This window comes from Rhipicephalus sanguineus, chromosome 4 (genome assembly GCF_013339695.2).
Source record: "Rhipicephalus sanguineus isolate Rsan-2018 chromosome 4, BIME_Rsan_1.4, whole genome shotgun sequence".
Lineage (NCBI taxonomy): Eukaryota > Metazoa > Arthropoda > Arachnida > Ixodida > Ixodidae > Rhipicephalus > Rhipicephalus sanguineus.
Window position 1 is genome coordinate 164,834,324 of NC_051179.1, and position 21,065 is coordinate 164,855,388.

Sequence of the window (21,065 nt, forward strand, 5' to 3'; positions counted from 1 at the left end):
AACGGAAACTCGATGCGCACCCTCCGCGATGCTTTCGCATTCCACCATGGTTGCCCGAAGGGGGAGATGATGTGTATTTTTATAGCAACCTAATAAACATTGCATTTGTATTCCTATGATTCAGCAAGCTTATGTTGAAGCATTGCTCGACCCCGGAGGAATACATTAACGAAAGTTTCGTATGACATTCGCGTGATTGCACCATAAAGTGCACTTATTTTCGATAATACTGACATATGTACTCTAACGTGCGTGCTGCTGTTACGTCGCACCATAACTTATCCTTTAAACGCCTGTGTTGTCGACGTGCCTGGTAAGCCCACTATGCGCACACAGCTACTACACTTACAAAATCACGTCGATCCACCTCGTAACCCTTGGCTCGAAGCCAGGAAGCACAGCACAGACGTACTCGCTGACTGCTATGCAAGAAACCGATTCCCACGACGCGTGGGATCCACCTATTTTTTTCTTTTTATGCTACTACTTTTTAACAGACTGCCCATACATGTCTACCTTATATTGTACTTACCCTCGTTGCCCTTGCATTCTTCCTGATTATATATTGCGTAAGGCGCATGGAAATATGTGTGGCAACACGAGTGCATCTTTAACACAGGCATATACTGCAGTATTATTGCCGTGTTTTCAATTTCGTGAAGTACAGTACGGTACATTGTTAAAGAGAACACTCGAATGAGCAACTTTCAGTTTGTTGGCCCCTAACGGCTAGTGCATGCGGACAGATTCTTCGTGGACGTTACTAGTCTATGATAAGGGTTCGCAACTGTCAACCACCAGTAGTGTTATGCAAATCTAAACCATTACACTTTTGTAGGAGAGCGAAATCCGGACATACCCGAAACGCAACTGTTCCCTTTAACATTGGACCCGTCTGTACATATCGAGTCTACCTGCATGCTCCCCGATGCATCCAACAAATTCAAGGTATTTGGCGCTCATTTCGTCTTAAGGCTACTTGTACGGACAAAGATGTCGTAGGCTTTTTACAAAAAATCTAGCTTTCTATAAATAAATCATAAAGCGTGCCCTGGATAATTTCTCCTTAGAGACGTTTGCACCCGCCTGATTAAGCAAAGCACCGCTGATAATCCGCCATTAGTGCAACGGAAGGTACACACCAGACAGAGTATTAGTGGTAATAGTGACATCGCAGCGAATATTTTCACGATATAGAACGAAATCCTTGCGAAAGTAATTGTTCGCTAACGTTGACTTCCACACTCGGTTACGAGTTTTCGTGCATTTTGTCATCCGATGGCTGCATTTGTTGGCTCACATCATCATTAAATCAGTCACGGTAATGCATTCAAAATATTAATTCCTATATCCGGCATTGCTAGTACATGTAGAAGCACTCACCACCGCCGCCATCGAGGGCTCTGTGTAATCCGCCAGCTCTGGCCTTTGCTTCTGATGCGAATAAGGAAAACAAAGAAACTTTCTTCAAAACTTGCTTTAAAACATTTTAGAAACTTCTTATAGAGGGATTGTGAATTAAATCTCAATATTTTACGACGACAGGCATGCTGTCATTGATTAAAACTGAGCTTGCCTGTATTAAAATCACGGGATTTGAATGTAAAAAAAAAACGGCAGGAAGGGGAACATTCAAGCTTGCGATGAAAACAATCCGTATACAGGGGGTGGGTGCTCGAGCCGACGTTTCGGCAAATGGACTTGTCTTCTTCAAGGCTGGAACTCCTGAAACCTTCGAGCCTTGAAGAAAGCAAGTTCATCGAAACGTCGGCTCGCGAACCCACCCACCGTTTACGGATTTTTTCATCCGAAGATAAAAGTACACTTTCTTCAGAGAAACTGTTGAATATGTTACTGTTAAGCTAATAATGGGGTTAACAGTGTCATGAACTCAAATATAAAACAGTGTGCCATGCTGCCCGTATAACCATAGGCGTGCGCACAGGGGGGGGGGGGGGGGGGGGGGGCAGCGGGGGCGGCCGCCCCCTTTAATCATCTAAGAGGGGGGGGGGGGCGCAAAATCTGCCCCGTACATTGACCCTTCTAGTCACCTAAGAGGTGGGAGGGGGGCGCAAAATCTGCCCCATACATGGACTTAGTAGGGTGGGGGGAGAGCGCTGCGATGAACCTTCGCCCCCCCCTAATGAGGAACCCTGCGCACGCCTATGCGTATAACCATGCGACGTGTCGTTCTCTGACGCCTTGAGGATAAACGAATAACTTATTTTGTTAGGATGGGGGGGGGGGGGTGTCTGCGGGAAGAGTTGGTTAGGGGTTCTGAAGCAATGCTAGATGGTTTACGGGGGCTACAGCGGAGGCCTGCAGGGGCGTAGCCAAGGGGGGGATTTGGGGGGGTTCAAACCCCCCCGAAATTTTTCAGTTTTGCTTGCGTATATAGGCACGCACACATACAAACGCACGCAGGAACATACATAAAGTATGGTTGAACCCCCCCGAAAAAAAATTTCTGGCTACGCCCCTGGAGGCCTGCACATTATTTCGGCCACACTGATTTCTTGCTTACATTGCGTTTTATTCTATGGGTACATGGGCGTCATTGAATTTCCAGGCTCATCAGCCAATGCTTCCGTGGCCCGCAATCGAACCCACCGCCTCCTGCTCCACAGTAGAACCGCATAGGAACTGTGCCAGACTTACAGGCCTTTACAGTGTATACAAACACGAATGATAAGGTGTTCTTGTGTTTTCGGCTGCCCTTAATATCTGTGATAAAAGGGGGCCACCATCGCAAATTGACGCTTTGCTAATGGTTTTCAAGAAGCGATTATACTGCCGCAGTAAAACTTCAAAACCGGTTATTCCAGTTAAGTAAATCACCTCCATGCTGAAGAACACACAGAGGCACGCTGCAGTAAGCGTTCGAATGAGGCACCGAGCGTTCAAGCATTTATGCCATTCGTTCTGCGTTCCTTCACCAAAATGTTGGTTTAGGTATACTTACTAACCATGCGACGTGTCGTATTGACCATACGACGTGTCGTATTACTTGCTAAGTAAGTTTTCAGTGTCAATGCGGCTTTCACTAGAATTGTTACACCTTTATAAACGGGGCAAATCCGTGGCCCCAGACGATCATCCCGCCCGATGTAGATATACGTGTGATAACAGTTATGTTTAGTGGTTGTTTTTATCACTCGCCAGCATAAGACGGCAAAAAGATTAGAGCTCACTCAGACTATATCAAGAAATATATTTTGCTCAGACTGCTCACTGGGACTCAGACTCGCCAAAATTTTCATCAATCGGAATTACTCGGACTCAGACAAACTAAACTTTTTCTCAACCGGACTCAATCGGACTCAAACTCGCCAACATATTACTCAGTCGGACTCACTCAGACTCAGACTTGGCTTGAGTTTGAGTGAGCCTCAGTGAGTCGACTCATGAGTTCGTTAGCGTAAAACTGGCTTTTTCGATCATGGTATCAATGCTCTTTAACGCCAATATGTCACATAATCGGCGGTCTACGCAATGTCTTTTGTTCTTGTACCTTCAAATACGAGTTACAGTGGTTTCAATCCAGTATAAGGAGATTTTTAGAAAAGAAATGACTCACAAGAGATATGTTTATCAAGAGCTTCTCGTGAAAGAGTTTGCGGAGGAAGGTCATGGCCCCCAATAACTCACACTTGTGATAAATAAATATTGTGGTGGCGCATAAAGGCTAGTGTGTCGAGATATGTGTGAATATACGAGTATAAATGTAAGCCGATGTAAGGCTGATGGTAATGCTGAAGCGCAGTAGATAGAACCGTAGGTCGGCTATAAAGGTGGAGCTCACTTAAACTCAGGGGCGTAGGCAGAAATTTTTTTCGGGGGGGGGGGGGGGGGGGTACCTTCATGATCTGAAGTGGGGCAGGGCAGACAGATGTAGTTGAGTGTCATTTTGTGCTGTGTATGTGGCATGAGAAAAAAATCGGGTGGTGGGGGGGGGGCACGGGCCCGTTGTCCTTCCCCCCGCCCCTGGCCACACCACTACTCAGACTCATTCACGACCTACATTTTTCGCTTAGGGCTCACTCGGACTCCGTCTCACCAATATTTTGCCCAACCGAACTCACTCTCACACAGAGTCACAATTTTCGTCAACGAGACTCACTAGGGCTCAAGCTTAGTCTCTAAATTTTCCTTAACCGGGCTCACCAGGACTGAAGCTCACCAAAATATTACTCACCCGGCCTCACTGAGACTCAGACTCACAGCCCGATCTCAGTCTGGGTGAGTCTCCGTGAGTCGACTCATGAGTGAGTTTGTCGACCTATGCTCACCATTTTAGGTGCGAGCTTGTAGAACTGTCAAGAAGCTATTGGTCCCTTTCGACTAGTGTTCAAGTGTAATAAAGTGCGTCACATGCCTGACTTTGTGCAGTTGAGAGGAGATAAACATTTTGGGACACACATGGTAAATCGGCGAAGCGTGGCTGTGACGATCGTTTGCCTTAACGCTCAAACGCTTCCGAGGGCGTATATCGACGATCATCTCAGAAAAACCTTGTGTGATTGCTACAGCAGCATAGGTATGACGTATAACCAAGCTTTGCTGCATTGCTTGCCTTTTATTGCGCGCTCATTTAATTCGAAACGAGACGACTGTCAGCAGTGAGGTTGAGGCATCTGCGAAGATCCAACCCTATCAACGCTTCCGCTCTTCGGAAAGCAATGACACTCTCGTTACATTGCCTAGAACATACTCGCAATGCAGGCGCATGAAAGTACCAAAATTTTCTACTCATTCCAACGCGGTGGATCAGGTTTAGCTTGCAAAGCCGGGTTATTTATGAACACGCTGTATGTGAGAACACCACTGGGAATAAATTCGGCATTATCGGTGACATAGCGTGCAGGAGTCTGCTACACAGGGAGATCGTCTATACGCGGTTATTCTGTATTTACAGGACAGAGGCACATAAACACTGTTCGCAATCATAAACGGAAAGGCTGAAACTATTTACTGGCAGAGCTGCTGAGTGAAAAAGAATGATTAAAACTCGATAGTAGCGGCATGCACAGTCGGCAGTCGTTGAGGTGTTCAAGTATCACTGCTATCGATATTAATCCAGGCTACCCGATCTCGTGAAACTGCCCACCACTCGCTCGTGATACTGCGTTTCGTTCTATAAGATTGTCATTCCCCTGTGTCGCAATAGCTGCTGCACACGCTTATTTTTGTTTGTGACATACGTCGTGAATAAATCTTCTTTCTTAACACTAACAAAACACTAACTAACAAAACAAAACCCGGCAGATCCCACGCACTGTGGGAATCGATGTAACGCGAAGCAGCCAGCAAAGAGCTGCATACATCGCCTTGTTTTTCTTTGAGCCAAATGAAATCATTCATGCCATGGCATCTAGTCCACCATATATCGCATGTTTGCCATGCACGCATGCATGCACAATCTAGTGTACACCATGCCAATGAAACGCATATTCTGGTATATAAATGCATGACCTGTCGTTTATGTTCATCACGCACTCGTGTCACGCCATACCAATTTTGGTATATATCACGTTAACAAAACGGCCGGAAGCGCACCATGACAGTGGCATGTATCATACCGTACATGACATGCATAACATGATTCGCATGTTAAGAGCTCTCATTTATGTTCGTCATACAGTCACATCGCGCAATACCAATTTTGGTGTATATCAAAGGAGCGAAATGGCCGCGAGTGCACCATGAGCAGAGAATGTAAATCATGCTATACATGATATGAATATTATGGTTTTTCATGTTACCACCTGTCACTAATGTTCATCATATAGTCACATCGCGCAATACCAGTTTTGGTGTATATCAAGCTATCGAAACGGCCGCGAATGCACCATGAGCGTGGCATGTAAGTCATGACATACATGACATGCATGTCATAGTTGTCATGTTACCACCTGTTATTCATGTTCTTCATACAGTCACATCGCGCAATACCAATTTTGGTGCATATCAATCTAGCGAAACGGCCACGAGTGCGCCATGAGCATGGCATGCAAATCATGACGTACAATTCATGCATGTCATGATTATCATGCTACCACCTTTCATTTACGTTCGTCATACAGTGGCGTCGCGCAATACCAATTTTGGTGTATACCAAGCTAGCGAAACGGCCGGGAATGCACAATGAGCGCGGCATGTAAATCATGACATACATAACCTGCATGTCATGATTTCCATGTTACCACCTATCATTTACGTTCGTCATGCAGTCGCGTCGCGCAATAGCAATTTTGGTGTGTCGAGCAAGTGAAACGGCACGAGTGCGTCATGAGCATGACATGTAAATCATGTCCTGCATGTCATGCATGTCATGATTTTCATGTTACCACGTCTCATTCGCCGTCGTCGTACAGTCGCTTCGCGCAATAGCAATTTTGGTGTAGATCGAGCTAGCGAAGCGGCCGCGAATGCATGGCAATTAAATCATGACATACATGACATGCATGTCATGGTTTTCATCTTACCAACTGTCATTCATGTTCTTCATGCGGTCACATCGCGCAATACCAATTTTGGTTTATATCAATCTACTGAAACTGCCGCTAGCGCATCATGAGCGTGGCATGTAAATCAGGTCGTACATTACTTGCATGTCATGATTTTTATGTTACCACGTCTCACTTACGTTCGTCATACAGTCGTGTCGCGTAACACCAATTTTGGTGTATATCACGCAAGCGAAACGGACGCGAATGCACCATGAGCGTGGCATGTAAATCATGACATACATGTCATGGATGTCATGGTTTTCGTGCTACCACCTGTTATCCATGTTCTTCAAAAAGTCACGTCGCACAATACCAATTTTGGTGTATATCAATCTAGCGAAACGGCCGCGAGTGCGCCATGAGCGTGGCATGTAAATCATGTCATACATGACATGCATATCATGATTTTCATGTTACCACGTGTCAGTTATGTTCGTCATACAGAAATGTCTCGTCATACCAGTTTTCGTATGTATCCCTTCATTTAAACGGCCGCGAGCGCCCCGAGACCATGTCATGTAAATCATGCTGCACATGACATGCGCGTCATGATTTGCATGTTAGGACTTGTCATTATGTTCAACATGAACTCTTGTCACGCCGTACCATTTTTGGTATATATGAAATTAAGGGAACGGCCGCAACAGCCCAAAGGCCGTGGAATGTAAATCATGCTGTTCATGACGTGCGTATCATGACTTTCATGATGTGACCTGTCATTTATGTTCGTGATAAGGGCATGTTATGACACACCAATTTTGGTATACATCCGATTAACGGAACCGCCAGGGAGCCAAAAGGCCGTGGAATGTAAATCATGCTGTTCATGACATGCGTGTCATGATTTTCATGATATGACCTGTCATTTATGTTCGTGATAAGGCCATGTTATGACACACCAATTTTGGTACACATCCGGTTAACGGAACGGCCAGGGAGCCCAAAGGCCGTGGAATGTAAATCATGCTGTTCATGACATGCGTGTCATGTTTTTCATGATATGACCTGTCATTTATGTTCGTAATAAGGCCCGGTTATGACACACCAATTTTGGTATACATCCGATTAACGAAACGGCAAGGAGAGCACAAAGTGTAGGCGGCTTCCCTATTGAAAATTTATCCACCATGTGGGATGGTGGATTCCACCATCCACCATTATGGTGGAATATGGTGCTGGAAGATGGTGGCACATGGTGTATGCTGGATGCTGGCGTATGATGGATGCTGGGAATAGCGGAGCGTAAAACGGCTCTACAGCGTCGGGACCATCGTGATTAGCTGTTACACATAAATAATTGTATAGAAGGCGATGTAGAAAGCATTAGTACAAAAAAAAAGAAAAAAAGCCGTACGCAAAAAAAAAAAAACTGCCGCCACCGGGAGTCGAACGTGCGACCTTCGGATCTCGAGCCGAGTACTTTACCACTACGCCACGCTGACAGTTGCTTTGAATTCTGCAAAATGACTAGTCAACATACGAATACACCGTTTGGCTTCAGCTTTGTATGTCTCATACTGGACTAAAATTTGCATAGTTATTAAACGCGAACAAACTGCTGCCGGTAACGAATGGCACGTCGATAATGGCAACAGCGCTAACTTTCTTGTAGAATTCACAACGTAACTCCAAAAAAAGTGTGAAGTGGACCGAGGAGCGGGTATAGTGAACCGAATGTTACAGCTAGGTTTAATTGCCGTTTCTCGCTTTTTCCAAAGGGCGACATGTGCAGACGCTTTATGTCGACTCAAATCTCATTCGATAAATACGCGCGTACAGTTGATTGAGTATTCTGATGCTGTTTTCGCGCAACCTACAGCGCAGCCGTGCCAGCGCACTGATCTGACGCTGTATCATTAGCTACAACTGCAGAACAGCTCGGCCAAACGCAAGTGCAGTGCGCGGGAAAAATATGCCATCATATTGGTTCAGTAAGGCGTTCAAATTGACAAGTCTATGTTCTCGCATACGTGTCAGAGAAGCGCCGGTGAGTGCGACCGGCGGCGGTTGGTGAGCGGAGGCGTTTGCTGGAAGCGCGTCGCATCTATGCTGATCGCTTCTTGTGCGGACCCCGTACACAAGAAAAAACGCTTCATTTAGGTTAGCCGATGCCACAGCTGTGCTGTAAAGTCATTCGTACTCATCGGAATCGTGTATCCTGAAACCCAGAAGTGCCGATAACACGTAGACGGACTCTGTCGGTAAGCTATGCCTAACCTTTGGTGGCAATCATGGTGGTAGAATATGATGGTGGAAGTGATACTTGGTCGGGCTTATCTCGACGCAGGCCGAAGGTAAAAGTTTGTGCATTTTAGCTTCGCGCGCATTTCCACTGTTACCTTAAAGTGCCGCTGAGGTAAGTGAGTGTGCAAGAATTGCCAGAGTTGCGTTTCTAGCGTGACGGTATCAAGCGGCGGCTGTTTTCTGGTCTACCCGCTGGAAGGGCTCATTTACTTCTCGGCAACTGCGCGCCGATGTAACACAGATACTGTCGCTGTTCACACCGACACTTCTAGACTTGTAAACATCACAATGGAGCAGCACATCGCGGATGTAAACCTGATAAGTACGTGCGTAAAATGTAAACATTCACGGCTGCTGTGCTCCACAAATCTTGAGGCGGTTACGCCGCATGAATAAAAAGAAAGCGTGCTGAAAAGCTTAATGATCGGCGTTGGCTTCCTTGAACTGTAAACATATTTTTCTACACATTGAACAGCAAAACATTAGAAGTGACAGTGATTTCACATAATGTGACGTGCACTTCCATCATGCCACCGTCATCCAGCTTGTTCACCAAGCCATCCACCGAAACACATTTTGCTCGCCACCATCAGCCAGCATTTTCCACTTAACACCAAAAAAAGCTCGCCACCACCACCACCATCTGCCACCATTTTTCCACTCTCGCCACCATCAGCCAGCATTTTCCACTTAACACCAAAAGAAGCTCGCCACCACCACCACCATCTGCCACCATTTTTCCACTCTCGCCACCATCAGCCAGCATTTTCCACTTAACACCAAAAGAAGCTCGCCACCACCACCACCATCTGCCACCATTTTTTCCACTCTCGCCATCATCAGCCATTATGACCACCACAGTTTCCACCACATCCACTATTGTTTCCACCTTGTCCACCAAGAATTCCAGCATCCACCAACCCACGATTTTCAATAGGATAGATAGATAGATAGATAGATAGATAGATAGATAGATAGATAGATAGATAGATAGATAGATAGATAGATAGATAGATAGATAGATAGATAGATAGATAGATAGATAGATAGATAGATAGATAGATAGATAGATAGATAGATAGATACGCTTAAAGTCGCAGAAGTTCGCTAAGAAATGCTTCGCATTTAAAAACACTATTCACAATGCGAAAGAAATGTGTCACGTGTGACGCACTCACCAAATAATGAATAAACAATGGCTTCGCACAATCCATAATTATCTGCAAAACAAATTGAATCGCATTCATTTTATCATTCTCGCAGAGATGTAAGGGCACACTAGGAGTTGCAGAAGGTCGACTGGAAACGCGACTTACGGTGAAGCCTTGCAGTCGACAAAGCTCCCCTCCGTAAAGAAAAAAAAAGCAGCACACGCTACTGAATAAACATCAGCTGCGCAGCGGGGCAATAACATTCCACACGGCATCTCGATATTGAGGAGCCTGTATACGGTTCACCACATAGTGCGCATTAAGGCAAGAATACATACCGCATTTGTCCATAAACAATCTTTCTTATCTCATTTTCTTGATAGGTTAGAAGCTTACGTCACAACCCGGCACTGTGGCCTTTTACGACACATGCCGGTAATAAGCGTCGTAGATACCTGATAAATATTTCATAAAGCAACAAGTCGAACCGCACTTTTCGTATCAGTTTCGTATTGCATTGTCTGGGCAATGTAAGAAGAGAACACGGGTACCATAAGGGGGAGTGGTTAGGTGCAATCTTTTTATAGCGTAATTTACTTTTTCAGCGCTACTTGATTTCCCGCAGCGTGGTTTATCTGGTATATGGTGCTGACGTGTTAACAGGAACTAAATAATGTTACCTCGCCATATGCAAGTAGCAAGCTTGCGTTGGTCGAAACAATTGTTCTTATGCGAGCCACTAAAATGTAGTTTTAATGTAAATACCTGCGAAAAGCTTGTGAATGTTTATTTTTATTCTTGAAAGAGCGGACTTTTAAATCGGGAAGTGCCTATAGTATGCTGCATGGACAAAAATATTAATAGAAAAGTTTTTAGAGAAGATACCTCGTCGTAGCCCATCATGAATATGTTGAGAGACACTCCTACTGCACAGGACATTGAACAGAGTCCGAAAGTGTTCACTGAACCTTTACGAGAGCCATGTACGAACACTCTTGGTTTACGGGGCAACGGTGCATCACACATCTGCGCACATAGCTTTAACAATTCTGAACCTAGTTCACTGTATAGGCCTCCGATAGGCTGCTGGTGAACTCAAGGAAAGTCGTATGGAACATCTCAATACGGAATCAAATGAATTTCGCTCTAATTACGATGATCATGTTCTTGTCGTACATATTTAGTGAAAGTAACTTCGTTCATCGGAGGAACCTTATCATGTTCTTTTTTATTTGCGAAATAGATTTGCCATTAAGACATACTATTTGTTGTGTATATTTATCTTAACACTCGACCTTTAATAATGATGCTGCATGTGGCACGCTATTCCACATTTCACACATGGTGAAACGCGTTTCCAGCAGCTGACAAAGCTCATCGAACAAACAGGAGTACCTCTTAACAAAGCAACGTGGCTCAGGGTTCGCCGGCATCGCCTTGGTAGTGGCAGATTGACAAATGTGACAGATCATTTGTAAAAGGCATGTAGAGTGCTCCAAGGACCTATATAATTAACTTTGCTCGAGCTTCGCGCTAAAAACGCCTGCGAAGAATTTTACAAAGGCGTATCAGTGTAGTATGCTGGCGTGCGCAGCCCGGCAATAGGCGTTAGGGTTTGATGTTCTACACCATTGCACAAGTATATTTAGAGATAAGGCATGTGCATTGTTGTGCACTGTGAAATACGTTCAACTCTTGAAACTACGACAGACATTTTCATTCGCATATTACTGAAGGTTCATTATCGAGTCAGTGTCACTATGGCTCTCCGGCCGCGCAAGCATCGAAGGTAATAGGCTAGTTGAGTGACTTGGCCTACCAATATAATCTAAAGCACGCAACTGCTCTCTGGCCATTCTAGATCTGCGGATAAGACTGATAATTTACTAGCAACTTAGGGGGATTGTGAAAGCCCTCATTAGCTTTACCTAAGCCAAATTTAGGCAGCTAACCATCGATAATGAAGACACGACAAAGTGACGTCCTCTTCTGTATTCTGAGACCACAGCAAACTCAGATTTCTCTGCTGCCTCGATAACTGCTGTAAATGTGCCCTGTAAATGCCTTTTAACTGCTGTAAATGTGTTGAACTTCTGAGGTCCTGTTTAAACCTACCTATGAGGAGGCGATGGCGGTAATAAAACCCCAAAAGTCAGTTCGCTTTGCCGCCTGAGCGGTCGGAAAAGCAATAAGAGAGCCAAAGCGGTTTTGCGACAATCTTTTTCGCCGGGATGCGAGCGGGAAGGTTTTAGGCTTCAATGGAAGACGCAATTTGGCTGCACGTGCACGTAAACATCCGGTTGTTATTTGAAATGGCACCCAAAGTGCGGCGGCGGTTCGACATAATGAAGGGCCACACCCTGTGGCAATACACAACTCACAGCCTCTAGAAGAATGTGTTCCTGAAGAAGCAGATTTGGATGAAAATTGATAAGGCAGGCAGGTAAGAACATAGTAGCAAGGTAGTAGACATATAAGAGAGCTTAAATCCACTCGAAATAGATATTGTCAAACACGGCCTTATATTTTGCCCTAAAAGCAATGCAGTGAACGAGAAGTAGCTACACATACACTGCAAACGCAAACTAGCCGAATTGGGCGTTTTAAGGGCAACAATCCTCCTTAATACTACCTTCGTCTGGACAGTACTACCTTAGGGTGTAATGAGTGGGTGTAATAAAGTTCTGCGTCCTCAATTTTACTTCGTTAAGAAATTATGTGGAAGAAAGGAGGTAAATTCACTATCTGACGCCGTTCGTCGAAAGGGGTTCAAGAACAAAAAACTCCCATCTCATTTCCTCCATGGCATGTTTTCTCTATTTTTTCCGAAGCTTTCCATAATGCCTTCAGTGCTGGCGGGCATGTATGCAGCTCTGCGGGGGAAAAGTAAAAGATAGAGGCGGAATGCTTCAGCGCACACAAATCCCTTGCACATATAGCCCAGAGAAAGAGATATACGCGACCCTCTGAACGGCTGCTGCATATGTTCGACAGGAAGCGAGGAAGCCCTTTGACCTTCGCGGCTGCAGCCTACTGCGGCCCGCCCCCGCCAGTTCAAAAGCAAGCCAGACGAGGCGCTACCGAAGTGAAGTGAGACAAAGCTTCGCGCCGCATGCGCGCGCGAAGAAAAAAAAAACATAGAAAAAAAGAAAGAAACGCGAGGAGGGAGTCGTTCCTGCGGCGGCGCGATCGTCGTAGCTAGGCTGGCTAGGCCTTGTGAACGCCACTTCTCAAGTGATCAGCTGTGTCGGCCGTGTGTGCGCGTTTTGTGCCTGCAGCCTCACTGTGTTCTCGCCGCTGGATGTGAACTGCGTGGTTTGACGACAGTGCAACATGCTGCGCTGCGAGTGCGATAATCGCGACGGCCTGTCGACTCAAGCGAGCGTGCCGCAGTGCATTACCAAGCAGATTATGGGCACCCTGCGTGCTCGGCACAGTCAGGAACAAAAATGGTAAGTAATACTGATGTTCTCTCTCTTTGCGAGCCCTTATCGTCGCTTATGCACCTGTAGATGACCTTCTGCACATTGCGTCGCGTGAAAAGTGCTATGAAAAGCAAAAAAAAAGAAAGAAAAGAAAATCGGCATGTTAAGCTTGCGAAATGCCCGCCAGCGCACCATGAGCGTGGCATGTAACCCATGATGCTGTACATTACACGCATGTCATTCGTTCTTTCCATGTTACCAGCTGTCATTTATGTACGTGATACAGTCACGTCACGCTATACCAGTCTTGGTATGATATCAAGTTAGAGAACCGGACGCGAGTGCACCAGTCTCCATGCCGTAAATGACATACATGTCATCGTTATTTTCATGTTACTATATGTCATTTATGTTGGTCGCACAATAACGTCACGCTATATCAATTTTGGTGTATGTCAAGCTAGAGAACCGGCCGCGAGCGCACCATGAGCGTGGCGTGTGTACATGACATGCATGTCATTATTTTCATGTTGCTAGCTGTCATTTATGTTTGTCGTACAGCCACACTGCACAATACCAATTTTGGTGTATATGAAGCAGGCGAAACGGCCACTAGCGCCCCCGAGACCATGTTGTCAAAATAACGCCATACATGACAAGCGTGTCATGATTTGCACGTTAGAAACTGTCGTTTATGTGCGTCATACGCTCTTCTGACGCCAGAACTATTTTGATAACTATCAAGTTAACGAAACAGTCGCAAAAAACGCCAGGCCTGCGCTGAAACCGCAGCACAGTCACAGCGAAAGCTGGAAGAGCGGCGTTTCTAAAGCACCGTTGTAAGCTCTCTTGGGGCTACTAATACAAGTACACTAGCAAGGTACCCACTACGCCATAAATCACAATTTTTGCGAAGTTGGGATGCACCTACTAAGCCATTATTCTTCATTCTGCGGAGAAGCGAGGCACCAGCTACACGTCTGTAAGGCATTATGTGCACTTTGTTGATGCGACGACTGATGATAATAAATTATGGCTCAGCCCTTTGTAATGGGTTGGAAGCTTTAAACGGCCCACCAGTTATGTAATTTGCATTGGGTGACGCCCGGTCGCTATTTCCCTCTCCAGTCATGCTGTATAACATACGTTGACGTGGGAGAGAGAGGGGGGGCGAAGACCTTTACTGAGACCCCGAGGAAATGGATCATGCGCTTATGGGCTTCCTTGGCAACCAATACAAGTGCACTTGCGAGGAACCCACTGCGCTATAAATCATTGTAATTTTACTGAGACCCCGAGGAAATGGATCATGGGCGTATGGGCTTCTTCGGCAGCCAATACAAGTGCACTTGCGAGGAACCCACTACGCTCTAAATCATTGTAACTTTACTGAGACCCCGAGGAAATGGATCATGCGCTTATGGGCTTCCTTGGCAACCAATAGAAGTGCACTTGCGAGGAACCCACTACGCTATAAATCATTGTAATTTTTGAGAAGTAGGGCAGCAGGCACTGTGCCATTTTTCGTCATTCTACTGACAGCCGTGGTACCTGCTAAACGCATGTAAGGCATTATGCGCACTTTGTTGATGCTGTGCCTGATGACGATCAAGAATTATGACAGAGCCCTTTGTAATGGGTTGGAAGCAATCAACAAGCTAGTCGTTGCGCAATTCGCATTGTGTGACGCCTGGTTACAGAATTCGCGTTGTGCGACGCTTGGTGCTTATTTTACTCTTCTACCACGCTACATCGCATATGCTAATGTGGTTCCTTCCCGACATGAAGCCTGTATAGGACCTTTTTGCAAAGCAGTTTCAAGCACCGGCATGGCTCAGAGGTTGAATACTGGGCTCCCACGCAGAGGGCCCAGATTCGATCCTCGTTGCATCCTGAAATTTTTTTTTCTTATTTCGTGTTTTTTTCTTATTTCGAGCGATACTGGTTACGGACACCGGCGGCGGCAGCGGCCGCGGCGGCGGCGGACAACTACGGCGCCAAAAACGACACGGCCGGTGAAATGATCTCATAACAGCTTTCGCTGTAAAAAACCAAGGGAGTGTCGTGTAAATCATGTCGTTAATGAAATGCATGTCATGATTTTCAAGTTAAGACCCATCATTCATGTTCTTCCTGCAGTCGTGTCATGCCACACGAATTTTGGCCACACGAATTTTGGCAAAAGTCGTTAAACTCAGATAGTAATAAGGTGTGATGCATGTTTTGGAACTCCAGTGAATATCACTCATGCTTCATACGACCAGTCAATCGACCCAGGAGTGCGCCGTGATAAAGTTGTTTGCACGATATCATTTTCTTGTCTGCGATAAAGCATGAATGAGGCATGATGCTTTCAGGGAATATACATTAGAGCAAAAGGCCACGGTTATCACATTGTCACATTTTGGAATGTGCATAAAGGTCAACTTTGTTTTCGATTTATTCTTTTCTCCAACTTCATTTGTTTGTTTTAATCCTTCGTCATCGTGTCAATTTGCGCACATTGACATGTGACAAGACCGTGCGCTCTCATTTTGCAGCATCTACCTTGGATGCAGTCAACTACCCGGGACATCTTTCTCCTGCCATGCAACTGTCAGAACCCACCGAAGCACAGATTGTCAGGAAGTGAAAAGACTTTTCGGCAACAATTTTGCATTGTGCACTCTGCCCGTCTCCTGAAATAGCATATTAAGGTACATAAGCACTGTAACTTCATGCATATGCATCAAGGAACAGTTAAATAGCATGTCAAGATACATTAACATCATTAGCTTGGATTCATTTAGCTAGAATGAATAAATCATGTTAAAGCTATACAATGACGGCCATATCATGTGACAGACATCTACTAAGCGCAGTGTGTATTGTGAAGCACGTGCGTTTTATGATATTGAATGAATGGATAAATGTTTATTCCAGCAAAATACAGGAAATGGGCCTCAAGTGAAAAGCGACAATGGTAGCTTGAGAAGTGCACAAGGCCCAGTAGAGCAAAAAGAGAGACAGAGCAGCAGAAACGTGTGCACGTTCAAAGACAAAACATATACGCATACAAAAAGAAACATGAAAGACAAAGCAAAGAAACGTGCACATTCAAAGGCAAAGCACCTACGCCACCTGCGAAGTGACAAGATCAAAAAGGGTGAACATTTACGCTAGTGAAAACAATGAAAATCAGAAAACAGTGAAAACAAAAAAGAAGGAACGGCCATTAAAAGGCATGGAAGGAATGCATCTTCATTGGTCACGTATCAACAGTGGAATTTGCCAAGGTTACATGTGCATATTCTTAGCCATTAGGAGATGTGCAAGGCTAATTTAATCGCATTGATATAAGTCAGCTGTTGAGTCTGTTGAACCAGATTGTTGAATCATCTTGTTTATTCCCTCTCGTTAATTTGCTGTTTTGCATTAGGTTGCCATAGTTTTCAAGGTCAATACATAGTATCATGACTGTTGACACAATTTGACAAGGTGAAAGCGCTGTTATTGTGGCCAGGCCTTAGTTTATCCTCACTAGAAGTGCGCTGTTTATTTTTGCCGTGGTTCAGTGCCAAGTTGCCCAATCTTCACTCCTAAACAGAGTAGGTGCGGTTAGTCAAGACCTTGCTAACATTCACAACCCTTTTAAAGTGTACTTATAATGATAACTTTACTGACATCAAAAACTACCCACATAATGGTAAACGTGACAAGAGTACACTTCTGGTGATGTTTCGCATTTTTTTCATATCCGTCTGTTTTTCGCCCTGTGCACACTAAGTGAAAAGCTCACAAGGAAATACTTAGCAGCATCTCAATTTTGATTTTATTTCGTGTTTTGACAAAATGTCTGCAATAAGGATAGTCAAGTGCGAATCTTCGGTAAGACATTCATTTTTATGTATACAGAAATCTTAGTGGACTTCTTTTTGTGTAATTTTCAGGAATACACTTCTGGCAAAGCAGCAAGTATTGCTTGCCCACCAGTCTGTGTTCAAGACAAGTGTATTGTGGGCATGAGTGTCGGCAGGATTTTGCTTGGGGGTGCAAGGCGGCGTAACGTGTCGGCCTGGTGAGCAGGAGAGCATTTGTGTAGCTTGGGTGGGGTCAAGTGCTGGTGTGTCTTGAGGGCGGCAGGTGCCCATTGTGCAAACCCCTGCCAACACCCATGATTGTGGGAACACCCTTATGTGCCTCACTTCACACTATGTCGAACAGCTCGTACATCTTACCACATTTAGGCCAACACTGGTATCGATGCAGAGTGTTATGCGCAATACTGCGTGCAACCTTTCTGATATCGCGTGCATTTGAAAATTTCGCATTGTTTAAAAAGACACTGAGTGGACCCAGTGTTATTCAGCAAACATAAGTCTTAACAGGGGCAGTTGGGCGAGTTGGTGTATATTCATAGTTATAGAGGGTGCAAAAAAAATCACAGCACAGGGAAATGAAGGGGACAGGATGACGCGCTACTAGCAACTGAAGTTTAATCGAAACCACAGAAAGATGTAAACACACATGACTAAAAAAGTCAAGCACATGTTCAACTTCAGTTGTTAGTAGTGTGTCGTTCCGTCCCCTTTGGTGCTATGTGTTGTGATTTTGTTTTCACGTTTTCCTTACCTGTGAACTGAACTCCTGACTGTATTACAGCCTCTATATATGTGTGGTCAATTTTTATTCATCCTCATGGCATATCAAGTCCCAGGATCCAATGGGCAAAGCGACCAGTCACTATTTACAGGAATTTTTTTTCATTTATTGCCTGTGATTGCCTAATTACAAGTTGACGTTGCAGCCATGGTGCTTGGACTATTTTCAATGTGGTAATTATGCGTAAGTCATCAAGTGAGGAATTAAGGATGAACTTTTCAGTTACAGATGGCACTAGCTGGCATAAAAACATTGAAGCATGGCTGTACTTGTTATGCATATTAGAAGTATTTGTACATTGCAGTCATGTGATTATGCCGACAAGTTCCCAAGCACACTTCTAGAAATTTACGATGGCTTCCAGGTATCTGTGAGTAAATATGTACAGCAACATATGAAGGCAACCTTGTAATTTTGTGGGCATTGCTGAATGCTTTTATGCACCTTGGTAAGTGGACCTACAGTCAACACCACAGGTCTATTTTGGGCTTTTTTGTAGGAAACTCAACTAGAAAATCAGGTGCGACATTTTCGGATGCCATAGGGCAAACTAATGCAATAAAAAGCTGTACAACTGCCGACCTACACGGTTTCATATTTCCCAAAAGTGATCCTAGCCTTATTGTACTAATTAGTTGCCTTCGTGTGTAGGCTGACACCAAGTTCCTTGGGTAGCTTATTTTTTTGGATTGTACTTGCATACTGGCACGGTGAAGTGCACACGTTAGTGCGCCTCATGATGAGATTTTACACCCTACTTTCGTATTGCTTTACTGCTGTGAATTATGTATAGTGCTTAGGCTGTACTGTATATGTTGTTCCACGTGTTCAGTTTTGGGAGTAGGTTCTGTGCACAACGATGGAAATATGTACCTATATCCTTACATTGGCACGAGAACTGCTGCTGTTTTGATTCCAATAAAATGTTGCAACCGCTGGTTCTTGTATTAAAGGAAGTATGACCACTTGTCGTGCATGCAAATTGAAGAAATTAATTTGTGCTTGCAAAACAAATTGCTGAAACACTGCCTGCTCAATGTTACTGCTTGTGTTTTATTACCAAACACATTGAACAGATGATTCACAGATTATGACACATTATAGAAGATAGGCAACATAAAGTTAGACAGAAAGTCATCACTGTGTTCTAACGTAGATTGGGTGATCTTTTATCAATAGTAGCATAATTGAAGGTTGCTGTTGTATAAATAAAGTTTAACGTACTGTGCAGGTGGACGAGGGAGTGCACATATGATAGTTTTTCCAGTTTTCGGCATATTTGCTACGGTCCTCGTGTTTCTGTGTTACGATTGTGAAATTCTGAATTGCAAACAAGCCAACCTCTCTGCTGCTGTGGTGAAGTAATTCAACAGAACCATATTTTCTCAAGAACAGCTGTTCCTTTGAGGAAGAGGGTAATGCTTTTTTTTAATGGGCACTGTATCATCTGTCTGAGGGGAGGGCCAAGTACACATGGACGTTCACAAGAGAGAAGTGCAAGTACATTAACTTTTTCGTTTTGTGGGAGACCTGTCACTGGTAAACTGGGGAGGTTGTCCTTGACCTTGGGGCACGCGTTAGGCATTCGCTTTAACGCGGTGGCGTGATGCTTACCAATAAAAGCTAATTAGTAAGAAATGGAGGTAGTATCCGAGTATGAAAGCAAATAAATACTGAATATGCGTTATAGAGAATCATTGAATTGCCGTGCTGAAGCGTGCATGGCGAATAAGCGCTAATTGCGAATATATATAAGCGTTCAGCTGCTCAGAAGGCGCTGCTGCCCCTAGCTGCGTGCAGCTCGCGGCTGTACGCGCGCATTCAACGCACTTTATGTAGGCGCGTTACACTGTCCTTTTAACTCTGGAATTTTCTGCGCGTGTAATTGTCATATGCGAACGCAAGCGGTCTTCGAACAGCTCAGAACACGCTGCCGCCTCTAGACGCGGTCAGCTCGCGGCGGCAGTAATAACGAGAGTTGCTCCACAGCATACGCTCATGGAATGCACATACGTTCGCTCATCTGAAGGTACGTTTGTCACGCTGGTATTCGCGAATTTTGAGCGAGCGAAGCATTGTCGGTATATGGAGAAGCACTCGAGAAGGCACACGTTTATCATTTTTCTAAAGGTACGACACGACGAACCGACGAATTCGGAGCCGAAGGTCTTTACGTCGGCCTGTATGACGGCCCACAAATTAGTTATCGACCTTACTGAAGCGCAAACGCACGCCGGTGGTACAAGAACAGAAATTCGGTGTTCCGCCGACGGATTACCAGCCGCTGCGTACACACATTGGTGCATATATAAGCCCATGAAAAATACACGCGAGCAAGCGGTGGCGCTGTAGTGTAATGGTTATGGTGTTTGCTTGCAGTGCGTGTGGTCGCGAGTTTGATTCCTGTGTTGTGCGTACTTGTACGTAAGTGACGTAACTGTGCATAAATACACTGATGTCATTTTCTAATATGTCCTAGTGATAAATAATAGCAGAAATTGTTCGCGAAACGCTAATATAGTGCTAGAAATATTTTTTTTCTCGAGACCGCTCTGGGGCCGCCTATAAAAGGAGGTTTTAAAAGCTCTCAAAAGAAGCAGGAAAACTCTCAATGCGTTCTGTTCAAGCCCCCAAAATGGGTTACATAAAAACACCAACTTTACCTCCAAAAGGAGGCTTTAAAAGCTCTCAAAAGAACCAGAAAAACTTCCAATGCGCTCCGTTCAAGCACTCAAAATGAGTTCAATAAAAACACAAATTTACCTCCTTAGTTCCGTCTAATCACTCCCTTAAAGGATGTAAATAAAACCTCCTTTTGAACCTCCTTTTGAAGGGGGTTTTGCGTAGTACCTTTTGGATGCACGTTATGCGTCGAGCCCGAAACTCCCTAAAAGGCTCAAACCCGTTTGCAGTGTAGATATACCAGTTTTTTCAACACGCTTGCGCATCAAGGAATTCTTTCTTGATGAGCTAGATGCAAAAAACGCAAAAAATGACGCTGTGCGACCGCCAAGCACTTGCCCACGAGACATGGACGATTGCCGAGACTTAGATCAGTACATAAAGTAGTCTCAAGGGAAATTATGAGCACAATT

General features: G+C 44.7%; 1 protein-coding gene across 1 annotated transcript in view; it reads right to left on the minus strand.

The window, feature by feature from the left end:
• Nucleotides 1–1,338: 1,338 nt before the first annotated feature.
• LOC119390875 (uncharacterized) overlaps nucleotides 1,339–21,065 on the minus strand; it is a 62,724-nt gene continuing 42,997 nt past the window's right edge. The window contains exons 4-5 of the mRNA XM_037658580.2: nucleotides 9,932–9,973; nucleotides 1,339–1,434 (exon numbers count right to left, since the gene is read on the minus strand). Of these exons, the coding sequence (XP_037514508.2) occupies nucleotides 1,339–1,434; nucleotides 9,932–9,973 (138 nt within the window). The remainder of the gene's footprint in view (nucleotides 1,435–9,931; nucleotides 9,974–21,065) is intronic.